Source organism: Nanorana parkeri, unplaced genomic scaffold, assembly GCF_000935625.1.
Source record: "Nanorana parkeri isolate BGI_ZX_2015 unplaced genomic scaffold, ASM93562v1 scaffold539, whole genome shotgun sequence".
In the NCBI taxonomy this organism is placed as follows: domain Eukaryota; kingdom Metazoa; phylum Chordata; class Amphibia; order Anura; family Dicroglossidae; genus Nanorana; species Nanorana parkeri.
Genome location: NW_017306807.1, coordinates 1,211,517 through 1,230,804, shown reverse-complemented (window position 1 = coordinate 1,230,804; position 19,288 = coordinate 1,211,517). Strand labels below are relative to the sequence as shown.

The following is a 19,288-nucleotide window of genomic DNA, read 5'->3' as shown; positions in this document are numbered from 1 at the left end:
TGGCAGACAGTCTCTTCTCCCCTCTGGGTGCTGCCTGCAGCAGTCTTTGTACGCTCTGATCCCAGCAGTTTCTGCCAATTAAGGCAGTAGGGAGCAGCGGGGATCGGAGTGGACACAGACCACAGCATGTAGCGTGCTCTCATTAGGAAGGAGAGAGCTGCAGAGCGATGGTGGTGGGGGGGTTTGGGGGAGCTCTCTTCACCACTGGGCACCAGCTGCAGGGGTCTGTGACCCCCAGGATCCCCCTGGGAGTGGTGGGGTTCAAAGGGGACACAGAAACACCGGCTCCCAGCGGGGAGGAGAGATGCAGGGGATCCAGACCAACTAATCAATAATGAGAATAGTTGACAATGATTCTCATCAACGATTTTTATTGATTAAATCGATTAGTTGTTTTAGCCCTGCTTAAAAATCAATAAAGAGGTTAATGTTGATTAGTTTGTACATATAGACTAATACAAACCAAGAGGCTTGTGGACTGTGTAGGCTGTTAATAATTTCAAAACTAGCCTTGTACCCCCAAAACTGGAAACACAAGTGTGCTGCTAGTGACCAGACCTTCTGTGGTCCTACTTTGGCCTACCTTTTAGCCTGCCTATTGGACATAAAGTCCTTTGTAACAAGTGACTGGTTATAGGTAAAATTGGTGACCTAACCCTATGTCTGTGCAAGACTTCCCTCTTCATATCCATTTAAACAGCTATATTAATACCCAGCAATCAATATCTTTATTATAATGTCATACATACACAGGGCCGTTCAGATATACCATGTGACCTGGATGAATGAACCTTCACAGACATATTACTATAGAGAATCGGATCTCATTAGCCCCCTAACCCCCCTAGCATTCTCTGCACTAAAGTAGCTAACACTCTAATTTCCCACCACAGTCACACACTATTATTATACATTTATAAAGCTCTGACATATACCGCAGTGCTGTAAAGAGAAGTCACATCAGTCTCTGTACAGAGGAGCTTACACTCTAATGCAGAATACCATCAGCTATAGAGGACTAAAAATCCCTGCAAAGCATTATCTCGGGCGCCCTCCCCGCCCCCCACTAAATTTACCTCACTCTGCTGTGGTCTCAGGTGGGCTCTGCAAGGTCTGTGGTGGGCTCTGCGGGGTCTCAGGCTGCTAAGCCCACCTGGTATGGGCCTGGTATGCCCGATGGCAGGTCTGGCCCTGCCAGCTGCCAATGTAATGAAAATATTCGCACTGACCGCCAATGTAGCGAAAGTGCTGTACTAGAACTCCTGTCCTCCGGCTCTGCTCGCTACCACACAGTAGACACTGCTCTGCACAGAGCCGGCCATCGGGCATAGCAGACGGCCCGAACACAATCAGGTTGATTGTGTTCGGCCCGGCCCGGCCCACCGGGCAAGTGCCCGGTTTGCCCTATGGCCAGTCCGGCCCTGTACATACACCTTCTTAATTCTACATATTCTTCAACAGTTATGACAATTTCAGTAACAGGTATAGCAACTGTACATTGTTGATAAATACTCTTCTTTTTCAATAATTTCTTTTGTCGTTTCAAGGTACAATGAAAGGGATTTATGTAACATAATCAAATTGAGGATCTCAGCCTAAAAATGTAAAACAATTATTAGGGTCTGTTTTTATTTTATATTAAACAGGAATAAAAATAGTAAAAAGGACTCACATTTAATTTCTTGAATATTACATTAACTCAGCTGTAGTTTGCTACTTAACATTTATGTGAAGGCAGAACTTTTCTTTAGGCTTTGGATACAGCGGAGAAAAATTAGACCCTCTGTCTAGATTTTATTGCTGTCTCTGTACTCACAAGTGCAATTTCCCCTCTATTTGTCCTAGTGATCGTTGTCACTGAGACAGAAAGTGATGGGAAATACAATTTTTTAGTTATAGCAAAGCAAGAGATAAGGTTAAAACATCCAGTTGGGACAAATGTTCTAGTGAGAATAGTCTTAGATGAGAATAAGGTAGGTGAAAAATGAGATTTCCTCCCATTTCCTTTTGCGTCTTCAGGACAGGAAGTAAAGAGAAGTCTCCAACTGGACACAGAAAGACAAAAATAACCTGATAGGGGTTTTAACCTTTCTCTACTCTATCCAAAATGAAAAGGTTTTGGCTATACAGATATTTTAGGACACAGCATACAAAAATCACTAAATCATTACATTTAATTTGTAAACTTTTCATGATATTTTTAGAATGTAAAAATATAGTAATTTTTTTTAATTGCGTAATTTTTGTTACGCTTTTCCCTTCCTTATGCCATTCACCTGTTGAATGCGTAGACACAATTTGGGCAGGTTCACATTTATATCCTTGGACAAAAGCAACAGTATGAATAGACCATTTGATAAGCTGCGTGTTGTACCAGAAGGTTAGTGTGCAGTTAGGCAGAAAATTGGCTCTGTGGCAGTTTGTGAGGAATAGCTATTAAGAACAGACAATTGCTCTGTTCGTGAACTCTGCTGCTCGCTCTCTCCTGTAAGTTGCAGCTATTTCCTGAGTAATCTCATTAAATCTGTGCTGTGAGGTTTATGTAAGCCAAACAATGTGAAACTTGCAGCTTTGCCAAAAGCATAATTTACATAGTGCCCATGCTATTGTTCAAGTGTATGTACCATGATGAACAGGAAAGTAAGCTATGGTGGCTAACATCCTTATCAAATCTCCCGCAACGACTGTGAGATATGACTTGCGAGGTTTTGCATGGTATTAAAGAGTAAATAAGCAGTTTGCACTGTGAGAAAGTAACAAAGGACACTTGTCTTTGATTACATAATATGGCTTTACTGAATAATGATCTTGAGAGGACAAATATAGACCTTATCCCTGAGATAAGGATACGCAGTGCATAAACATATACGTTCTGCAGAAGCAGTTATGAAAACAACTTTTGTAGGTAAGGTTTCTTGGTGGTTGGGTCTTCCAAATGCCTTTTCCTGTCAATAGCTAGCTTAAAGCGGACCTTTACCCATATCTTTAAAATGACAACAAACACACCTTTAGAAATGTTTAGTAATGACAATCTACAAACACATACTTCTAGATAATTGCCGGCTTTGTATTCTTTGCATACGTTATTTCTCTTTTCTTCCCCCAGTCTTCTGACAGTGGGCCTGTTTACTAAGGGCAGATTACTAGCTCTCCTTTTACTTACTGGATTTCTGGAACATGTGACTAGAGATGTAACTAGGACCATGCACATCATCTCAGGGAAGAAAAATGCCTTTCCCTGAGATCTCGTGAGCTAACAGATGAGATTTCCCAGCAATGCTCTGCTGATGACAAGGCAATCCCAGTGTGCAATGCTTTGGCAAATTGAAGTCATTTTGCCCTTTCAAAGCAGAAAGTGAATGTTCTGCAAGTGTAAGTATTTCAGAATCACAGCATTTTACACCTGACATATCTATGTTATTATTAATCATCATACATAGAGGAATGCATTAGTAGAATTAGATTTTTTAGTGTAAAGGTCCGCTTTAAGTCACAATAATTAATCAGAATTTCTGGAAATATATTTTTAAACCTCTGAAAGCTAATTTTGTTTGAATGGATATGGTTTCTATGGATATAATTATGAGAAATTATTTTTGAGAAAGAGAAAATTAAGTGATAGCCCTGTATGCAAATAATTCTTAACGTCTCGGCATACCGGCAAGTTTAAAATCTCTTTTTGCAATAAGTGCCTATAGTAGTCAGAAAAACATGTTTTTGCCCCTTTTCAAAAGCCCTAGAAACCCTGGTCCTCAACTACTCTTCAAATCCAAATGTCCTTCAAGTGAGAACTGAGGAGTAATATGGGGAGTTCAAGGTTCTCCATGCAGAAGGGCTTTACCTGCTATTGCTCCCCATTGTTAACATTCAGCTGCCAACTGCGGAATCTAGACACCAACCAGCAGCAAGAAGTAAACAAATAATTTATTCAAATAAATTGAATAGCTAACAAAATATTTTAGTGTGCACATGTCTATCAAGCAACCAGCAAAAAAAATTGAGGACATATTACGTCCTTGATTTTTTGTGCCGGTTGCTTAAATGCCGGATAATAGGGAGTTTACTGTATATTATGTGCAAGTTGAATATTTAATTCTCCACATGTTGTACATGGAAAGGCTTTGGATCAGCAGTTTAAAACCTGCTAAGGTTATTAGTGGTGAGTTAGATGCATAAATTTGCCTGTAGCTGTCTTCTCTGTGACATTGTCATGTTAAAATCCCCCACCTACTGACAGTGACTCTAACACGATCCCATGCATAAATACTAGAGGTGCACATTTTTGAGAACAAAACTGGAAAAAAAAATCCCAAACCGAAAAGAAAAAAAATGTCTAACCTTTTTAAATGTTTTAAACTATTTTTATTTATTTTTTTTAAACTTTGGGGTTTGGTGAACTATCAGGGGTCTAAACAGACTCCTGATAGTTCCCTTTTACAGCAAAAAAAGAGAATGAGGACACAGTGTCCTCAATCTCTTTTTCTGCAGCCCCTGCACTGAATGAACAGGAATCCTCTATACTGAACTGAGTGTTCCTGTTCATTGATAAAGTGTGGATATAGTATGAGTACTATGTACACAATCATTCATTCATAACAGGTACATAGTAACTCATGCTATGTCCATATATTTATAAACATTCATCGATCACTAATCGCTGAATGTTTGTACCGGTTCTCCATCCTGGATCGGCTCTCACAGGAGGCTATGCAGGCGGTGCGGGGAGGAGAGCTCGGTCTCATTTGATAGCTGACTCCTCCCCCTCACTGCCGACTCGGCCTCCTGTGACAGCTGACAGCTGTCTCCGCCCACACACCGATCTCCTAATCTGTTACAGGAGGCTGAGCGGGGTGGTGCGGGAGGAGAGCTCCTCCTGTGACACGCTCTCAGCGCTCTCCACCCTCTCTTCCATGCTGGATGCTGTGTTATGTCAGAGGGAACACAGAGCAGCGCCCATCGGGGAAGAGAGAATTTAAGGATGCATCGCAATTTTCGGCCAAAAGATAGCACTTTCGGCATTTTGCCCAAAGTGCCATTTTCGGCCGATAGGCTTCGGCGGCCAAAATTTCGGTGCTTCACTAATAACTACATTACAAAGAAATGTAACTTGTCTAATGTTAGGAGAATATATATTTAGTAATAATAGTTTGTTTCAACAAAGCCTCCCCTTTAAAAGGTACACCTCCCTAATGGATGAATTTTAGTAGTTGTTACTGTAAAGTTACACATTTTCCTAATAAGCACAGCTACCCTAGCCTTGCCGGATGGGTCTATGGCCAAATGTGAGACAGGGATGTATTTTGAGGCAAAACTGAGGAAACCTTCCTTAGGAAAATTATTCTCCTGAACAAATATGATATTTACCTCAGAGATCCTAAAATATTTCAATGCTAGCCAACATTTTTTAATTGAATTCAGTCCTTTGACATTAGAAGTCATGATATTTAAGATGGTTCTAGGTAGGGATGCACTGATACTAGTATCAGTATCGTTGCCGATACCGAGTATTTGGGCAAAAACTTGTACTCGCCCAAATGCTCCGATGCCCAGCCCGATACTTCCTGTATCAGGAAGCCGGCTCCATGCCATTTCATGAGGCAATCAGCTGATATGTATTATTTTCCCCTGAGCTAAAATAAATAATTTAACAGTAAAGAGAAATACAGTAGTCCTACAAAGCTTGCTAAATCTGAGCTATTTCCAGGACAAAATCTTTGGCACCTCACCTCTGGGAGACACTCAAATATTTATTTGCCCTGTTGTGTCTCTTGCTATGAAACATATATACCAGCATCGGCTGTATTGAGAATCACCTGGAATTCTACTTTATAGAGCTGAGCACTTACTGATGCTTGCCATTTAGTCATTGTCAATTTTTGAGCTACAGTTATTTTTAGATTTTTTTTACATTATCATTATAAATGCATTGGATTTTTTTGTTGTTACCAGAGTTATCCTGCAATTCTTGCTGCAAGATACAACATATGCTTCATGGAGAATAATTTAGAATGTGATTATCCACATGGCCATCTGCTGTTGCTGGCAATGTTGGCTTGATATCTGAATCCGAATAAAACTTGGCACAGGCTGTGTAAATCCACATCTATTTGTTTCTAAAATATCACAAAAGAGCCATTGAGTATTTCTAGGAGAGAAGTGTCAGTCTTTTACTGGCATTAACTCATGAAATAGGGAAACTGCAAACTGGCACATCTAATCATCATATATCAAGGATGCTTTTTTTTTTTTAAACTTTATGTGGTGTCTACATGCCATTTAGCAAAATACCATAAAGTCACTCGCACTCCGTTTGTAGATAACAGTCATCTCTGTTGTTTGCCTGAAGAAGGGACCACATGTTTGTTTGGGCTTTATCCGGTCAGGAGTGCGATGGGATCTACCACAAGCCATTCACCCAAGCGGTGACTGGCGTTCAGCTGCTAAAAAATGACACTCATCGCTTATGGTGTGAATGGGCCCTCACTGGATGTTTTTTTCACAATAAGATTGCTCATATTTTTACACTAACAGTTTACTTTTTACACTTATAAAGTCCTCTACCCCTGGCTTGGGGGCTCTTTTTTGACCTTACTCCACATCAGAGATCAGGCAGCCCTACATGACACTGCTTTGCATTGTGGGATGGTGGGGAAATACTAATAATTTGGAGTTGTCATAATTAATGTACCCAGTGGAAAAAATATCTACACATAGCCAGGAAGCAGATGTGTCCTTGCTTTTTCCGCATCAGAGGAAATTCTTGACTGAAAGTGTTCACATTGAAAATGGAAATCACTGAGTTTTCCTACTTAGTCTGGGTGAAACGCAGCCACTTTCCCTCTAAAGTAAACAGTCATTGGTCATTAGCCGCGTTTTAGCTTTATTTATAAATGTGGACTTTTGAAGACTAGATGGCTTCAGGCCAGTTGGATATGGCCTTTTCTCTCACCAATTAGTTACTGAAAGTGAACACAGGAAAAAAAAATCTATAAAATAGAAGAAAAAAAAAATAGATTTACCTATGTTTGCTCCTCGTTGAATGAGCTGTTTGGAATGGAAACATATTTTATACATCTTTTTGCCTGGTAGCAGCAAAAGAAATTCAGACAAACTAGCCATTAACTACAATACTGTATATTAAATACTCCTATATCAGCAACTGAAATATTCCCTCATCTTTGGGTTGCTTATTTATAACCCCACAAATTGCTGATTTTTTTTACTGACCCAGTATACATTTTTGAAAGATTTATCCAGAGACAGTATCCATGAACAAATATGAAATACTCAAAGATTTGTCTAACTCAATTATCTTTCTTTTCCTAAATCTGTATTGGCTGGCCGGACAAATCATATTCTACAGTGTTTATTGTTTTGTTTTTCAGACATATTTTGTATAGGGTGGAGATAGGGTGGAAAACACCAATTTTCTTCATCTATATTTAGTTCGATATATGGAACAATAAAAAAGTCCCTCTAAACAGATGGCTTGTATACCATGGTAAAGAAAACATGTGCTGGGATAAATATAGAGCCTGCTATTGCTGACCTTTCCTACTGAAAATGCTAGTTGTCTGGCTGTGTCTGATCTCAGTACTGAGTTACTGACCAGGTACAAGCATGCAGATAAGGAAACTCAAAGTCTGAACCCCCCTGATCTGCATACTTGTCTGGGTCAGTGACTTGACTGAAGCATTAGGATCAATTTAACAGTTTGAAGTAGCATTTTTAGTTCACAGTTCAATGATTCCAGCCTTCAAGTCTTCTCAGCAAAGGTTTCCTTGTATAAGACTTAAAGTCACCACATAACATTAGCCAACTATAACTATATTCCTATATTCAGGAACATGTGCATAAGCAGTGCATGGCAAAGCTGAGAAGGTCTGAACTACGAGGAAAAAGATAAGCTTCCATGATGCCATCAGTGGATTTTCACTCCTGTTCTTTTGTAAGCTGTGTTCTTTTGGCCTGATTTACTAAAGTCAAGTTTAAGCTACCAGTGATGGCGAGGAGCCTTAAGTGTTGCACGCTGGCCAATTGATTCCTCCTTGGTTTTATCGTGGCCGGATTCGGCCCGCGGGCCTTGTGTTTGCCACCCCTGGACTAGAGCATGTACACATGGGGGAACTTAGTAGCACTTGCAGAACCATCCCTGGGATGTAGCTCACTCTGGTTGATAACAATTAATGACCCAAGCAGCTAAAGCATCAGCAGCAGCTATTGAAAACAGGCAATTAGAGGTGCCCTCATTTGTGTCTACACAGCCTGAAAGCCTTAAACCCAAGGCACTTTAAAACACAAATCTTTTCCAGAGGAGGCTATTTAAAACTGAAGTTTACATTGTAGAATGGGAAATCTGAATGTTGGGCTAAGTATGGCAAAACAGGCTCAACTTGTTGAATGCAAGGGTGAATCAGGCTGGTTAATGTGCTATACAAATGTGGCAAATGAAAGGTGTACAGCAATAAATCATCTGTGTATCAGCGATTTCCTAAATTAAGGGTTTAAATGCTTTTGTTTATTTATTTTCAGAACCGGAAGCAGTGATCCATATTGCATTGTGAAGATTGATGATGAGACAATTATCAGGTACAGCCCTCTAGAAAAAAAAGTTGAACTCCAGGGCGTCATCTAAATGTTCCATTAGAATGCATATGTGGGAACTATTTTACCTGGCAAAAGATTTATAGTTCTGTTCTACACCTAGAGACCTCACTGCAGACTACACTAGAATTTAGTACAGCCTGTAACTGCTGGGTAAATACAATGTGGTCTAGGAGCATTCTGTGGAATGACTGGCAGCACACTGATGAGATAATTACATTGCTCTGTCTTCCTGTCAGTAAGCTGCCACAGTTAGATGGACAGCTCTGACATATGCTGTAGGGCAGGGGCGCCCACAATTTTTCATCTGGAGATCTACTTTTTAAATGACGAACTTGATGAGATCTATCAACAAAAAAACACCTGCATATTTTTATTATTTCTGATTTAATTTAAATTTTTTTAATTTAGTTTAATTTTTTTTAATCTGGGGGGGGGGGGGCTTTGGGAAAATATTAGGGGTCTAAACAGCCCCCTGATATTTCCCTTTTAATATAGAAAAAGAAATTGGAGGACACAATCTCTTTTTCTGGAGCCCCTGTTCTAAATGAATAGAAAGCACAGAGGCTTCCCATTCATTCAGAAACTATTTACTATCATCCAGTTATCAAGCCTCTGTACCACTCCCCATTAAGAAACTCATGCATGAACAGGAAGTGATGTAAATCACATCCTGTTCATTCATAACTGGGGATATTTACAAACACTGGGGTGATCAGACGATCGCTCCAGTGTTTGTCCTGCACAGAGGATCGGAACATAGCAATGATATGTACCGATCCTACGCCGCTCGGCCACGCACACGGCTCAGCTTCTCCTCTGGATCCCCGCTGGGAGAGCAGCGGGGATCCAGAGGAGAAGCCCCAGGACATCGCGATCTACCAGTGATTGACTGGTAGATCGCGATCGACCTAATGGGCACCCCTGCTGTAGGGCCTTACTGACTTCCAATGGTGCTTCCAGTCTGAGTGATGCTGTACAGGAGATTATACGAGGCATGTCTCTGACATATCAAGAGATAGATACTGTAAGTACTTTTCCCTCTGTATGTAAAATATCTGTAATTTTTTTAATGAAACCATAACTGGCACTAGTGACATTTTATATGTGCCTGGAGTTCAGCTTTAACTTTCCACATTTATAGCTGAAGCTTTTATGAATCCATTGAATGAACCTTTATCTGACATTTACCAAATGCGAATGACAGTGTTAATGGCTGCCATCCAAGTCAAACATTTGGCTTTACCTATCAAAGTGCAGAGTTCAAAAAACAACTACAGTCATAGCTGTCCTGTTTGTGGCCACTGGAGATTAATGAAACCAAAATAAAGTTTATATGACTGCCATTTGGAGAATAACAAGGAAGTTATAAATAGATATTGCAGCCCTGGAGTTCGCTGACAAGAAGTCTTAAAATGTCATATTTCTCTGTACTGGATGTGCTTGGATAATTTTGGAATCACAAGGGTTTTTCCGACATGAATAAATCATAAATCATAGAGTTAGCAGCGGGTTTTCTTATGTAAAATACCTAAACATTTCTGCATGTTTGTGGCCAGTTGTTAAGGGACTTTTAATTGGGAACATTTTTAGCACGCAGTGGTGTTCATGTACCCACATCAGATTTCAACTGCATTGCAGTACACAGAACAATGAAATTATGGTTTTGGATTATTTACTATGAGCGGTTGCAAATGGATATTGCTCCTGGCCTTAAAAAAGAATGCCATTAACTACACAAAAACATAACTGAATGACATTCGGTTTGTTAAATCACTGTTTGTTGTAAATTGCCATATTTGAAAATAAAATACTTGTTTTTACCTTTTTTATCCTTTGTTACATATAAGCACTGCTGATCTCTTGCAACCTTCCTGTTTACATCCATGCATTCCAACAATGGCTGCTTGACATTTCCCAGGGCAGGTTATAACAGTGGAGCATAGCTGTGCAATGTGTGTCAGCACAGCTACTTGTAGTCTCCATTGGCAGAGTGGCAACAGTTGGGAGGTAGGAACAGATCGTTGTCACCCTATGACAAGAAGGGCCTTACCAAGGACCTGCATTGCAGGACCACTAGGTATTATGTGAAAGGTGCAGAATTAAAAATATTGAAAATTACTTTTGTAAGTAGATTAAGCTGTTAAAGCTGATTGGATTTTAAGACTTTAAAGCAACCACTTTGCAGTTTTTTTTCTTTAAAATCCCACTTACCTGTGAAAGATGGCACTTCCAAAAGTATCAATCCCTGTGGGCCCCTGTAACTCTCTCTGGTTTCTCCCTATGACCTAAGTTACCACTCTCTCCTGCAGTAACGGAAGGTCAGAGAGAGGAACCAGTGAGAGCTATGAGGTACAGTGAGTGTCAGAGGTACATGAGTGTCAGTTTCCCAGTGGACTTTAGCAAGCCTGTTCTAGTGATCAAAGCATAGTTCAGCAGAGCCACCACTGGAAAGGGGAGTATTTACTTCCTTCTACAGGTGAGAGGGCTTACAAATGTGACAAGGTTGCTTTATGCACTATTTGTACCATTAGTTTATTTTTTTAAACTAAGCAGAAACACAAAGTTTGATTACAAGCTCAAGGCTTCAGTTTTCATCCATGCATAGCTGTAGTGCACCAATCCATCCCGCTCACTTCTGCCACAGATCTAGAAAACCCCTTTGTTGGTTAGTTCGTGCAAGATAGCTTTTTCAATACATGCTCAGTGCTGGTTCTTTGCTGTTGTGTCAAAGTGTCTGTACTAAAAGTTTTTCATGCATTCTAACCTGTATTGGACATCGGAAACATGCCTGTTTATCTGCCAAAATTCTAGTGTGCTTCTAACTTCCTGTTTAGGCTGACAACACAGTCAGACAGTGCCCTGATTGACTACAGAACTCTGTCTATCCCCTACTCCTTTCCTACCAAACATGCATACACTGATTTATTTGCATGCCTGCATCAGTGGGAACTGAGCTCCCAGCAGCTGCTCCTGCAAGAATGTTACATGCCGGGTGATTTTGTCACAGGGAGTAAGGAACAAGGTAAAAGTAATCCTGAAAACTGCTGAGAGAGGAAGATGGAGGTTATTGGAAGAGCAAATCCAGGGAACAATTACGAGCAATCAGTTGAAGGTTATGTCCTGACTTTCAATGTCCTGGTGTCCATAAACGCTCAGGTGTGAATCAGGCCTTAATGTGTTCTTACTGAGGGCTGAAGTTCTCCTTAAATAACCAATTGGTATAAGACCTTCCTTGAAAGTTTAAATCTGATTGGTGGCTATGGGGGAAATAACTTAAGTTCTTACTAAGAAAAACATTCATACATTAAGCAGTTACTGTAAACAAAAACCAAGAGAGCACCTTCTCCTGTGCATTATCATTTATTGTAAATAAATACACTAGGGCTGCAACAACTAATCGACATAATCGATTATAATCGATTATTGAAAAAGTTGTCAACTTTTTCAATAATCGATTAATCGGCTTCCGATCAGTTGGCCCTGTTCACGGCTCCACACGCGCTGCGCGCCGCACCTCCTCCCCACCTCATGCTCGCCGCTGCCAGACCCGCCCACCCGCATCCACGATCTTCACGCCGCACCTCCTCCGCGCCTCACTCTCACCGCCCGCCCACATGCACGATCGGCACAGGGACGCGGGGAGATGTAGTAAGGAGGAGCAGGTGTGGGGGGATGACAGCTGCCGATAGACAGGTCCGATCTCAGAAGCAAGTTGCTGGAAGACTGCTCAGGTAAGCCTGCACTTTCCCCCCACATGGTGCTCTATAATATATTGCTGGGATAGTGGGATTTGTAGTCCTCTATAGCTGATGGTACATTGTGCTGTATATTATACAGAGCAATGTACCATCAGCTATAGAGGAATACAAATCCCAGCAATACATGGGATTTGTTGTATTCCTAAATAGCTGGTGATATTCTGCACTGCGCTGTATAATGTACTATTGCTGGGATTTGTAGTCCTCTATAGCCGGTGCCATTCTGCATTCATTGCTGTATAATTTGACACTTTCCTTTTCACTATATTGTACACCACACATTTTTTCTTTTTTTACCTCCACCGCTCCAAGCTTGCTCCTGTGATGGAGTGCAATCTCAATACAAACTAGTAGTCCATCACTGGAGCCACTTCATTTTTTTAATTTTATTGTTTATCCGATTAACCGATTAATCGAACTCAATAATCGGCTAACTAATCGATTTTGAAAATAATCGTTAGCTGCAGCTCTAAAATACACAACAATAAAAACCGACTCACATAGGCGAGGTGCAGGCAGCGTCTGAACATAGGAGCCACAGAATGACTGCTGTTGGAGTGTGAGATGAGACCTGCAAAGACATTATTATTATTACATAGTATTTATATAGCGCCAACAGTTTGCGCAGCGCTTTACAATATAAGGAAGACATTACAGGTACAATACAATTCAAGACAAGATGGTAAGCAGGGTTGTTGCTGAACCACATGCTGGTTGTTCTGTCTTCCAAGCCTCCACTGGCTGAATGCGTTTTTGGGGCGCACCCCCTTCTTCAGAGCCTGTTAAGCACTTACTGTTTGTAGGGTCCCACTACCTATAACACTCATAACTCAAATAAGAATTCCAACAATTAGGAACTCCTCCTTCTCCTTAGAATTTTATGTCTTTTAGTGGTAGTGCTGAGTACAGACAGCAGCTTCCAATAATCTTCTAGCAGGAAGGCTCAGACAATGAATTATTCAGAGTCTGGTTTAGGAAATAGGAAAATTAACAAATATTTATAAATCTTGACAGCTTTTCCATTGGAAACTATAGACACAGTTTTGTTTAGTTCTTTAAATAAAGGTCAAGTTACACCACCAATTTCTCAGTATGCATGTACAGTATGCTCTAATGCTCTAATGCTCTAAGAGAAGAGGATCCTGGTGCTTGTAGTTTTGTTATAGAAGGAAATGATAATGGTCAGTGGGAAACATTAGTTCTCCTGCCTGATCCTCCTGAGTGTGGTCGTATGAGAGTGATACATGGAATCCATTTATATAATTGTTGGATTAGGTGACTGTCATTTTATGGATAGCTTTAGACAATATTACTATATTCTGTTTTAATAGAAAATTGAAAAAGATGATTACTTTTTTTTTTTACATACAGGTGTATTTGCAATTGAATTCCATTTTCTGGCCTCATACTCGTATTCACCTTAAAGAGACTTTCATACTTTGCCTATTCAGTTGGCCTTTTAAAAATTGCTTAGAAAGCTCAGTAAAGCTTTAGGGTCGTATCTGAGAAGCTGAAGTATAATTTCTCATATTTTATTAGCAGCAGTTAATGTTTGAATGAATAACAGTGACTGTGTTCTTTGCATAGGACAGCAACAGTATGGAAGACTCTGTCACCATTCTGGGGAGAAGAGTACAAAGTCCACCTGCCACCCAACTTCCATTCTGTCTCTTTTTATGTCATGGATGAAGATGCGCTCAGGTACATTTTTTATATGTAGGGTAATTAGGCAAAGTTGGATATTAGTAAATCAGAAACTTTTTCAAATGCTGCATTATTTTTTATTGATTACACAAAGATACATTCTGATTATGTAAATGAGGGTACTATGCCCTACTTCTTAAACAACTGGTAAAGAGCGCCTGTGATAAAGAAAATACACATCTTTATTAAAAAGTGGCTGCTGTGTACTTACTAGTTGTAAGTTTATTGCAATCCGTTTCCTGCATTTACATGAGGTGTTCCTGACAGGAAATCATACAGCTGATCCAGGCACTTCTGTCTTACTCTGCTCTAACCTTTCTAATTTTCAGCCAGAGAGGAGCTGACTGGCAGATTGGGGAGAGTGCATGGCAAAATTTTAGACAAGTATTGTGGTAGTATAAAAATTAAAATTGGTTATGCATCACCAGCTGGTTGTGGCCAGTAATTTTAGCATTCTGATAACAGGTTCTCTTGTATTGTTGTATTACAGATTATCACATTAGTGGCATGCAAAATCAGAATGATATATGAGTATTGAATCTACATATGCAGTTTCAGAAGGGATCATTTTATATGCACTGCAGTATGTAGAACTAGGAATCTCTACTGTAAAGGGTATTTTCACTTTTGCAGCCAAATAACACCTATTTTATAATTGGTACATGTTTCTCATTTACATAGCATAATTATATTTTGTATTACTCCTTTCAGCATACTGTACATGTTCTATTCTGAAGGAAAACTTGTTATCTGTACTGAATTTTGCTCTGGAATGCAAGTAGGCTGGGAAGGTTAATTTTAACATAATTAACCCTGTCTGGACTGGGCTGGCATATCTTGTTATCACTTGTAAGCTAGATTTAAACAATGTTTGTCCTAACAAAGCGTTACCAATCTAGAAGCATTTTATGTTAATGAGGAGAAGATCAGAGTGTCCCTGGTCTTTCTATGGGGACAGAAAGTTTACTGCCACTTGGAAACTGAGAGAGAAGCTTGCAAACACCTGCTACACAGACACATCTAAAAGGCAAGAAATCATTTTTATAAACTAATTTTTCCTTATGCTGTGTGAATAGGAACACAAGAAATACTTAACACAACTTCTCAAATTTGACTGCAAAATTTAAATGGATATGTCAGATACAGCCAACTTGGGGGAATCTCCCCCCCCCCCTCTTCTTTAGGGCTTGAACAACAGTAATATGTTATGGATTGAGTAAAATCTGTACTCTGTAGCCTGAATTAGGGCTGGATGAGCATTGAGTGTCGGTGTAACCTTATTGCAGTGATGAAGATCCAGTCCTCACAGACACTAAGCGCTCCAGTCCTAATTCAGACTACAAAGTGCATCTTTTCCTGCATTCACTACTTATTATTGTTGCTCAAGCCCTGAAGAGGGGGAGGCTAAATCCCCCAAAATGCATTGACTGTAGCTGACATATTCATTTAAAGTGACACTAAACTCAGGAGTTAAATCTTAAAAATACATTCAAATAGCTTAACTTTAATTGCATTACAAATTAGTAAACTAAATGCTACATTGTAGTCAATCAAGGGAGTGAGCTTGGATCGGTGACTACTTTACAACACACACAGGGACCATGGGGAACAAAAGTAGCCACGCTCCAGAAGAAGGACAGTGTCAGCACTAATTCAGAGATGATTTGAGGATCTACAGCTCAGTGATACACAAATAAGATACATTTTTGTTATTAGTTAAAGTGACATTAAACCCTCAGATTTTTTAACATAAAACAATACTGTAATGTGTGCCTTTCCTGGTGCAATATCGTTTAATCCAAAAAGAGAGGCATAAAAGTGAATTGACAAGTACTCACTATGTTGAAGATAAAAACAAGCCGTAGGACAATATGACCGGAGCAAAGAAAAGATCCGGATAGCGTGTCCTGTGTAAAGCACTGCTGTGTCGACGCGTTTCCGGGGCACGCCCCCTTCATCAGGACGTAATGCCAGTCTCCTCCCTGCTGTAGCTTAAGAATGGGCGGCTCGGGCGTGATAGGGTCTAGTAATCGAGGCTGATTGGACGGCGGCTGGGGATGGATGGTATCAAAGACGGCAGGCAATAACAGCCTTGTGTCTGACACCAAACTCGCGGCCAATCAGAGCTGTTGAGAACCGATAGCTATAATGACATAGATCGGATCTACCATGAATACTGGCATATAGCAGCTGTCTGCCCTATGTAAATTCGTATGGAAACGGGGGAACAGGAGACTGGAATCACATATAAAAAACCACATACTACATATAGACAATTGCATATCATATTTACATATTATAGTAAAAAGCGATTTGACATAAAAAATGGAGTGAAGACTCCTACGTATAAAACCATATAGATGATTGTGCCATAAAACAAATTTATAAATATAAGGATAAAGGACATGAATATAAAATGTGTAAACAATTGTGTAGATAAAATGGGGAAGCAAGGGCCATAATGAAAGGAAGGTGGAGTGGAGGTAATATATACACGATGTATGGGGAGTAGACAATCAAACAAAGGTGGCTAGATAATGTAATCAGAGAGAGGAGGCTAATTCAAGGCCCTCGTTGAGACCTGAGGGGTGAAGGCTATTAAGAGAATAAATCCAAAAGGTTTCTCTTTGGCAAAGTTTTTTATATCTGAGTCCATCATCAGAATTATCAGGGATCATCTCGATCCCAAACACCTTTATCCCTTCGGGATTGGATTTGTGAGCCTCCAAAAAATGTTTAGGGACCGAATGATCATCTACTTTTTTTTAAATTTTTCTTTTTCACCGGTATGTGTTCGCTCACCTCCCGATCTACTGAGCCGACCGGTGACAGTCTCATTGTCTCAGGTCGGCTAGAACTATGAGGTGAGTGAAAAGCACTCACCTCATAGTTCTCCTTTAAGATTTAACTCCTGAGTTTAGTGTCACCTTAAATAAACAACCTAAATAAACTTTCAAGTGAGATGACCATTTTTTTAAGAGGCGCCTCTAACCACACATCAAGGATTAGACCTGGGGGTCAGAACACATTAACCCCCACAACAATGACCTGGTCCTCTTAATTTTATTATAACCACATCATGAGAGTAACCCTTGGCACCCTTCTTAGCACATTTCTGCCACCTATTGCCATCATGGGTACTCTCCTGCCTGTCCTATTCTTATTCTAATCCTGTTCTAATAATAGACAGTGTAGATGACGAATAGTGAGGCACAAGAGGCCACAAGGGCTGGTCAGCCCTCAATTCCTTATGTCATTATCTGTATATTAGAACACCCCCAGGTCTCCTGGGGAGCTGCGGACTATGCGGAAAGTATGTGCAGGCACATACATTATAAGCATATAATAAAGAAGTAAATCTTAACATCAAAATCAAATTGTTTTGAAGAACACATGTTTTTGGAAGCCCACAGCACAGATTTGTTACTATGCAGAACACTGAAAGGCAGAACACATCTTTTCTGGGAAACATTAATTGATTAGTAAATCTCAAGCAGTGGAATGAAGTTCATTAGTGTGTTAGCTAGGATAACGAATACAAATGATAAGAATTCCACAGAGGTTTATTGTCCCTTTCTACAGCACACAGGTTTGCAAAAGAAAAATAAAGAGCTTAAACTTGCATAATGAACCGTGGATAAACAATGCATTGTAGAAAAGACACACTCCTTCATTCCTTCTGAATTGTGAATTAAGCAAGGAATATTTTTGCAGGGGACACCGGGTATAGGGTAACAAATGGAATTTAAAAAAACTGATGTATTTACTGTCTATATAACATTACCTGCTATTACGATTATCAACAATTGTACTTGTTTGCATCTCTATTTGTTAAAATGTGATGTTATTTTCTAATTAAAACCAATAAAAATGTACTTGGTTAAAAAAAAAAAAAACTAATGTGCTCTAGGTAGCTGAGTAGCATTCTCACATCCTGCAGTAGTTCCTCAACCATAATATAATGTAAAAGACCATGCATACATCTATATAATTAAAAAGGTCAAGTTCACCTTTATCTTTTCAATGTGCATCTATTTAGTTTTCAGTAAATGTCAGCAAATTAAAACACAGGCTTTTATATGTCTAAAATCGACCACAGTAGGGAGATGCCTACACTCGAGTTTCCACATCAGTCCCATCTCTGTTCCATAAGTGTGGACTGTCCCTATTATAATTTTGATCGCATTATGAAGAACAGTGCTTGTGATATTCCATGGTGGGTAGGCTTTTTTATATATGATTGTGCCGCCCCAACAGGGGTATAGAATATGAGATGCATAGCCTCAGTTAAGATTAGCATTGTTATATAGGTTAGAATTTATATAGTGTGATTTGCCTAACTATTTTCTCATAGCTAAATCCATGTGTTATCCTATGCTGCCATCTAGTGGCATTTTGTTGTAACAAACATGCTTTCTGTAATTATTCCTCATGTGACGATGTATTTCCCCATAGTGTACGCCCCTTCCTGTTTCCTGTGTGCAGTACTTCCTGTGTCATGGGCACAGTTGAAAGCCACATGTAACAGGACACACATGTAATCTGCACAGTACGTAGGAAAGGCATCATTTTCTGACCTCACAATACTATCACCATTCATCTGCTGTTCCTATCATCTGCTGTAAAGAATAAACACCTCTTTTGAATGAATCGGTATTGACGAGTTCAGCTATCTGACGAGGATTGTCCGCAGTGAGTATATCTGCTTATACAGGCATAGAGGTCTCAGCAAGGGATATATTTCGCTATCACAACGATCGGAGTCAGAATAATGATCAAACACATGACCTCTTTTCATTTTACAGAGAGCGCTATAATAATGTAGCCCTAATATTTTTGTGTTTCTGTAGATTATGCTCTATATGGCATGAATCAGTTTTGACAATGGACAACTGGATATTTATGAGGGTTTGATTTATTTACAAATACGGTTAGACATACAGTATGACATAAATTCTAGCTAAAGGTAAAGGACGGGGAAAGGTAGCATAGGGGGACTATGTACTACCTGCACTGGCACATTCATTCTTTTTTTAATTCCTTAGTGACAAGGCTTCAGAACTTTTTTCACTTCTGGGGGCTGGAGCAATTTTGCTATTTTTGCTATGTGTTTTGCTTTAATATGATGTGACATATGCATATATAAATTCTTGTTTTTTTAATAAATAATTTTAAAAAATTCAAAAAATAATGAAAAAAAACAAATATTTCACAGCGTT

At 39.7% G+C, this 19,288-nt stretch overlaps 1 protein-coding gene across 1 annotated transcript in view; it reads left to right on the top strand.

The window, feature by feature from the left end:
- Positions 1-19,288, top strand: part of LOC108791274 (ras GTPase-activating protein 4-like) — a 94,826-nt gene that overhangs the window by 10,423 nt on the left and 65,115 nt on the right. The window contains exons 2-3 of the mRNA XM_018561710.1: positions 8,533-8,589; positions 13,953-14,066. Coding sequence (XP_018417212.1) covers positions 8,533-8,589; positions 13,953-14,066 — 171 coding nt within the window. The remainder of the gene's footprint in view (positions 1-8,532; positions 8,590-13,952; positions 14,067-19,288) is intronic.